The sequence below is a fragment of the Hirundo rustica genome, chromosome 15 (assembly GCF_015227805.2).
Source record: "Hirundo rustica isolate bHirRus1 chromosome 15, bHirRus1.pri.v3, whole genome shotgun sequence".
Classification (NCBI taxonomy): Eukaryota; Metazoa; Chordata; class Aves; order Passeriformes; family Hirundinidae; genus Hirundo; species Hirundo rustica.
Window position 1 is genome coordinate 11,158,589 of NC_053464.1, and position 6,936 is coordinate 11,165,524.

A 6,936-nucleotide genomic window follows, 5' to 3' on the forward strand; every position below is an offset into this window, starting at 1 on the left:
GCTCTCCTCTTTGTTAAACGCAAACGCTTCTTCTCCCCGCGTTCCTCTTCCCACCTTCCCAGGGGCCGGGGGGAGCCATCCCGGGGGTCGCCAGGTTGGGTCCCCCCGGCCCAGGGGACCTCCAGCTCCGATCCCAGCGGGCTCGGGATGGGAAGGGCTGGGGAGTGCCCCCCTCTTCCTCTCTCCTGGGAGCTTGGAAAGTGTTTCTCTAACCGGGAGAGGGCACGAAACTGGGGGTCCCCGGCCCCGCGCTTTTCCGGAGAACCGTCCCTTAAATTATTCGCCGAGGGAATCTATCAATGTTTTGCCTGGGTGAAAACTTCTATGGAGGCGTAATTTAATTAGGACCAGTTTGGCGGCTGTTTGGGAGCTGTGAATGGCTGGCGGGATGAAGCGTGGGGGGGTGCGATGGGCTGCTCCGGCGGGGAAGGGGGGGAAGGTGAAGTGGGAGGGATGTAGGGATGGGAACTTGGGGTTTGAATTTTAAAAATTAGTAGTAGTAGTAGTTTGTGGCCTCCTCTTTAGCGATCACAGGCTGTGCTCGTTGTGGCTGCGCTCACAATTCAGAGCTTGTGGTTACTGCTGGAGAGGGGGGGGGTGTCCGTGGCCGAATCGATAGCAGATTGCATTAATTATGATTTCCATTGATATGCTCAAATCCCCTCCTAAATGCTGCAAACAGCTCTTCCTTTTTCATTTTTTTCTCCTTCCTTTCCTTCCCCCCCCCCCCCCATTTTTTCCCTCTGCCCCCCTCCCCTCTCCCCTGTTATAGAGCCGGAGAGGAGATGAAAAGGCTTGTAGTTTTAAATTCAATGTGACAGCTCTGGAAAGAGCGGATGATGAATCTCCTATTATTGGATCAGTCTATTTGCCGCTCAATGTCTCTCTGTAATTGGAGCAACATCACTTTAAAGGTTCAGAGAGTAGAGCATTTCTGGTGAAAAATCCCCACAACACGCTGGTGAATGTTTTAAAGGGAAATCTATTAGTGATTTGGCGAGGGGAGGGGACAAGGGGGAAGAGGGTGGGTTGGAGGGGTGGGGGGGGGGGAGAGGCTGTGTGTGTATAACTCCGACTGTTTAGTATTTAACCGGGTATCAGGCAGATCCGCGCGTTCCCCTCCGCCCCCCCTGCCTGCCGCACCCCCCTGCCCGCCCGGCCCCCGCCGCCCTCCTCGGGCTGGAGTTCGTATCAAAGCCCCCCTCGTCGTGTTGTGACAGCTCTGATATTGTTTATTGAGGCTGGATGTCAGGTATAATTAGCAATCGATATGGAAAACGTTTGCTCCCCACACTGGCACGTCTCTGACGTCAGGACCGATTAACGTTTCTTATTGGTCCCAAATTCCCCCAGCCTGAGCTAATTATTGGGAGCCTGATGTTGATAAAGTTAAAGCGCCCGGCGCCCTGCAGCATGAGCCCCTCGCCGCGCCGCCTCCTCCGCCAGCAGCACCCCCGGCCCCAGCCGCCCCGCCGCCAGCGCCCCCAGCCCCGCCGGCACCCCCCGCCCTAGAGCCGCCCCCATGATGGACAGCCGCATCCTGGAGCATCCTCATGCCCAGTTCGGGGGGATGGTGGGTTTCCCTTACCCGCTCGGCCACCACCACGTCTACGAGCTGGCCGGGCACCAGCTGCAGTCGGCGGCCGCCTCCGTGCCCTTCTCCATCGATGGATTACTGAGCGGCTCCTGCGCCGCCTCCGTGGTCAACCCGGCGCCGCTGATCCCCTCCGGCTGCGGGGTGAGCGGGGACAGCCAGCCCTTCAAGCTCGCAGGTAGGAGCGGCCCCGCGTCGCGCGTGTCCTCCCGCCCCTCCGCCCGGAGCGTGTCAGCGCGGAGCAAGAACGGCACCGCACCCGCGTAGCCCCGCTATCCTCCTCTGCGAATTTTGGGGTGTCTCCGTGGGGAGGGCAGGCGGCCGTGCTGGCCCCCCGAGGGGGCGGACGGCCCCGGTCCGAGCGCCGGGAGCATTCCCCGTTCGCAGCGGCGCAGGGCCACGCGTGTGCCCTGAACAATAGCGGGCCCGGCCCGGTGCCTTCCCCCAAAGTTCATCGTGTGGCGGCTCGGAACACGCCATTAAAAGACAATAATAAAAATAATAATGGGAATCACGGGAGATTGGGGGAAGGAAGGGAGGTGATAATTATTTTTTTTATACGATTTAACCAAAGGGAAGCGTTCTCCTTCCTTCTCTGCCCACCGGCCTGTGGCACCGCTATTGTTCAGCTACTAAAACATTCTGTCTCCCCAACATCCTTCTGGTTAAGCCTAGAGCTGCCCCACACTGCACCTCGACTCAATGCAAATTATTATCATTATTACTATTATTACGATTTTTTTCTTAATTTCCACAACTGGCGGAAAGCATTAGGGGAGGGGCAGGCAGGGCTGAAAATCGCCAGCCTGGAGCTGTACGCACCCGAAGAGGCTGCGAACATCCCAGCCCCACGCCCGCCCGTGCTCGGGGGGACTGCGGGAGGCCCAGGGGCCGCCCTGCGCTCGGGGTCCCGCGTGGAACGGGGCCGAGAGCTGTGACCCCCGCAGGTGCTCCGGAGGGGCCGGGGAAGGGAAAGATGGGGGGGCTTTTAATTTTTTTAGGGTTTTTTTTTTTTTTTTTTTAATGAAACCTTTGGTGGTTGGAGCAAATATTGGAACTTCTCTCTCTCTCTCTGCCAGCTGAGTGCCTGTGGAGAGCTTCCTTCAGGAATAAATGTTCTGTAAAGTACATTTTCGGAGGAGGCGAGGGCAGATCGGGTTCCTCCCCATTTTTAGCGCAGGTGTGTGAATAATCCCGCTCTTTTATCAACGCTATCGAGCACAAAAGTTAAAAGGCTCCCGTGAATGGCAGGGAGGGGGGGAGAAGGCCTGTCTCCCAGGGACCTGAGGGTATTTCTGCTTTTTCAGACTCGGGTGACCCGGACAAGGAAAGTCCCGGCTGTAAAAGAAGACGAACCCGCACCAATTTTACTGGCTGGCAGCTCGAGGAGCTGGAAAAGGCGTTTAATGAGAGCCATTACCCGGACGTGTTTATGCGAGAGGCTCTGGCTCTCAGGCTAGACTTGGTGGAGTCCAGAGTGCAGGTAAAAAACGCGTCCCCTCTTCTTTCCTCCCCCACCCTCGCCCTCTCCGTGCGCCGAGCTGTCCCCGGGGAGGCCCCTCGGACCCTGCTCCGGGACGGGCCCTGTGCGCTCGGGCCGCAGCCCCGCTCCTCCCCGCCCTTTTGTTCCCTGCCTTGCGCTGCTGTTTGCTCTCTTGTTTTATCATTATTATTGTTATTACTACCTATTTTATTTTTTTTTTTAATCTTGCAAGACGAGAAGGGAAGCAACCCAACCTGGCTTCCCTTAACATTTTTTTAGTATGTTTTTCCGCTGTAAACGTTTTTCTTGAACGAGTCAAGGGCGAGAAAATTAGCATGCAAATATGAGGCTTAATCACGGGCCAGGGTATGCTGGAGAATGTCAATAAAGCTCGTAGGTGCATCGAGAGCGAGAGAAACTTGTAAAACTTAATTTTAAAGAGCTCCTCAGGCCCTTGGCTGTGCGGGACGGAGAGGGGGGGAAGCATCGACCTGCTTCAGTGGATCTTCCAAAAAAATAAACGGGAAGGGGATGCGGGTTGGCTGCTGGATCTCGGGATGCTGTTTTGTGCCGCGGTGGCTGCGGGCGGGCGGCGAGGCCGAGCTGCGGCCCCGCACCTTGCCGGGACGCGCGGCCGTGCGGAGGTGGCTTCGCGGGGTCTGCGTGTGCGGGGAACGCGTCCCGAAATCCACCCCGGGAGTCGGGAACCGTCCCCCCGGGATGAGGCAGCGCCGTTGTCTGCGGTTCCTCCATGGGTTTTGATTCACGGTGTCCTTCCAGCCGCTTTCCCTCCCGCGCCCGCTCGCAGAGCCGCCGCTCGCCGTGCTCGGGGAGCCTGCGGAGCGCGGCCGGGGGAAGGAGCCGGGGTCGGGCACCGGAATTCCCGCGGTGCTCCCAGGCTGGGGTCGTGGTCCGGCCGGGACGGGCGCTGCCAGCAGCCCCGAGGGGCCGCGAGGAGGGAGGCGTGTGTCCGCGGGCTGCGGGGACACCGGGGACCTGGCACGGTAGAAAGGAGCAGGGCCGGAGCAGAGAGCATTTAATTAAATTAAATTAAATTAAATTTCTCTCCTATGATCTCTCTATAACAAACCTAACCAAACCCCTTGTTGGGCTGATCCGACCCCTCTGCTCAGTCTCCCGGGAAGAGCAGGAGGTCCGAATTCCGCACGTCTGGACGAGGCACCGTCCGTCGTGTCCCCCCCCCGCACCCCCTGTGCTCCAGCCGCTCATTGTGCTGTTTTGATCGCGTTTTCCGTGCTGCTGCGAGGGAATCGGCCCAGCCATCGGTGCTTCTGCCACGGGGAAGAGCCGGGGGGCTGTGGAATCCCTTCCTTTCCCTCCCCGTGGCGCCGGTGCGGGCTGGGTGCAGCGTGTGTGTGAGTGAGTGAGTGTGCACCCCTCTCTTGCTTTTATTTCCTTTTTTATTTTTCCCTTACCCTTTTAAAAAAGTGTGGATATCTCTTCCTGCCCCCTTCCCTGCTCTCCCTTTCTCAGAGGCCCGGTCCTGTGGATGGGGGCTGCCGGCACCTCGAAGGGGTGGACGAGGGAGGCCTGAGCTGCGCTTCTCCCCTCCGCCCCCCTCCCACCGCCCTGGCCACCGCGGGGGGCCGGTGCGCTGGGTGTTAATTGCTTCTCGTTGTTCGGTGTGTAGGTCTGGTTCCAAAACCGCCGGGCCAAATGGAGAAAGAAAGAGAACACGAAGAAGGGCCCGGGGCGGCCGGCTCACAACTCCCACCCCACGACGTGCAGCGGGGAGCCCATGGACCCCGAGGAGATCGCCCGGAAGGAGCTGGAGAAGATGGAGAAGAAGAAGAGAAAGCACGAGAAGAAGCTGCTCAAAAGCCAAAGCCGCCACCCGCACTCTCCCAGCGCCCTGTCCCTCCACAGCACGCCCAGCTCCGACAGCGACAGCGGCGGCGGGGGGGGCCTCTCGCCCGCCCCGCCCGAGGCCAAACCCCGCGGGCAGCCCCCGCCGCCCCATCCGCCGCTCCCCGCCGCCGCCGCCCCCTCCGAGCCGCCCCCCGGCACCTGCGACCAGACGGCCGAGCCCTTCTACCCCAGCCAAAGAAGCGGGAGCGGGCGGCTCCAGCGCCCGCCCGACAAGGACTGCGCGGCCGCCCCGTCGGGGGACGGCAGCGGGGGCGCGGGGGGGCCCCGCGGAGCCGGCAGCTTCCACAAGCTCAACCCGTTCAGCGTGGAGAGCCTCCTCTCCGACTCGCCCCCCCGCCGCAAGGCCGCCCCGGACTTCCCCAGCCTGCCCCCCTGCGCTCCCCGCACCCTCATCGGCAAAGGACACTTCTTGCTCTACCCCATCACCCAGCCCCTGGGCTTCCTCGTCCCGCAGACCGCCCTCAAGGCCAGCCCGGGCCCCGAGGCCGGCCAGCCCCCCCGGGACTCCCCGCTGCCCGCCGCCAACCCCGGCCCCCCCGGCTGCGGAGCGGAGCCGGCGGGAGCTCAGCCCGGCCCCGGCTCCACGGACACCGCGGCGGGGTCGGTGCCCCCCGCGCCGGCCGGAGCCTCGCCCCGCTCCGCGGCCGCGCACGCTGACCCGGCGGCGGCCGCCCCCGCGGAAGGCGGCAGCTTCCCCCGGCCAGAGTCGCCGGTCCGGGCTCGGGACGCCAGCACAGCCAGGGACAGATCGGACTGCGGCCCCGCCGACGGCGAGGAAGTGGACATGGATTGACCGGGCGGCCAAATAAATAAAAAAATAAATAAAATTTTAAAAAGAAACGAAACAAACAAAAAAAATTGAAACAAAAGTAAAATAGAACAAGGAAAAAACAAAACAAAAAAAAAAGAGCAAAAATAAAAGCAGCCGAGAACGCCACCGCCACCCCCCGCGCTCGTCGCCCGTGAGAAACGGGGGAAGCGCTTCCCCGCTCGCCCCGCGCACGCAGCGCCCGCGGCTCGCGGGAGGCGGCGGCACAGCCGGGAGAGCGGCTCTTCGTCTCCCTAGAGTTTTATCACAGGTCTATTCAGGTGATCAGGTAGAGCTTTTTGGGTTTTATATTTAAAAGGAAAAAAAAAAAAAAAAAAAGAAAATGGGGTAAAAAAAAAAAAAAAAAAGGAAATTTGTTTGTTAAGACTTAGCAGCAGCTGGACTTTGTGGTGTGACAAACTGTACCGCGACAACAACGGAACTCCTCAGAACCCTTGTAAAATGCAAAAATGTCTAAGAATATTTATATATGTAAAATTTTTGATAAATAAAGGCTCTAAAACTCGCTGCCGCCTGGTCTGGCTGTGTGACTCTTCCCTCTCTTTTTACTTTTTTTTTTTTTTTTTTTTTTTTTCCCCCCTTTAAGCCCTCTTTGTGTGTGTGCGTGTGTGTGTTTATTGCTTAACAAATTTATTCATTTATAGCCTCCTGGTGCCCACCCCTCCCATCCGAGGTTAGGAGCTGCAGGCTACGGGACCCGGCCAGCTCCTGCAGAGTTTTGATATGAAAGTAATTATTTTCCCGGTGGCTGCTGCGGGGATTCAGTTTCTTGCCCAAAGGGTTATTATACATTACCGATTTCTAGTGATATGAAATCACATAAACTTCCTACAATAATAGAATTAGCATGAAAGGCTGGGGTGTCAAATTGAAATTGGAAAATAATAGCCTCAGCAGCTGGGGGAGTGTGTGTGCATATTGGATCGGAGATGGGAATACGTGGGGCGGAATTTTCATGAGGTTTTTTCTCTTTGTCAGGCCTCTTGTAGCTGGCTATATTAAGATAGATGTTCAATGATATCCCTCATTGTTCTGTCGCTTATATTGATGTTGCTGTGTTATCAACCTATTGATCATGTGTCGCCTGTAATAGGACAGGCGCAGCAAACGCTCCTCTTTACAAAAGCAGAACACATTTGT

At 58.3% G+C, this 6,936-nt stretch overlaps 1 protein-coding gene across 1 annotated transcript; it reads left to right on the forward strand.

Moving 5' to 3' along the window:
• The first annotated feature begins 1,480 nt into the window (after positions 1-1,480).
• On the forward strand, positions 1,481-6,288 carry UNCX (UNC homeobox). The gene is made up of 3 exons (XM_040079276.2): positions 1,481-1,772; positions 2,902-3,077; positions 4,729-6,288. Exons 1-3 carry the CDS (start codon positions 1,523-1,525, stop codon positions 5,758-5,760), a joined length of 1,458 nt encoding a protein of 485 aa, XP_039935210.1. The 5' UTR covers positions 1,481-1,522; the 3' UTR covers positions 5,761-6,288.
• Positions 6,289-6,936: the final 648 nt, after the last annotated feature.

Excerpts from the sequence above, each read along its gene's own strand:
- UNCX (XM_040079276.2), top strand. The coding sequence starts at position 1,523 with ATGATGGACAGCCGCATCCTGGAGCATCCTCATGCCCAGTTCGGGGGG. Across the intron at positions 1,773-2,901 it reads CCAGCCCTTCAAGCTCGCAG|ACTCGGGTGACCCGGACAAG; the intron begins GTAGGAGCGGCC and ends CTGCTTTTTCAG. Across the intron at positions 3,078-4,728 it reads TGGTGGAGTCCAGAGTGCAG|GTCTGGTTCCAAAACCGCCG; the intron begins GTAAAAAACGCG and ends TTCGGTGTGTAG.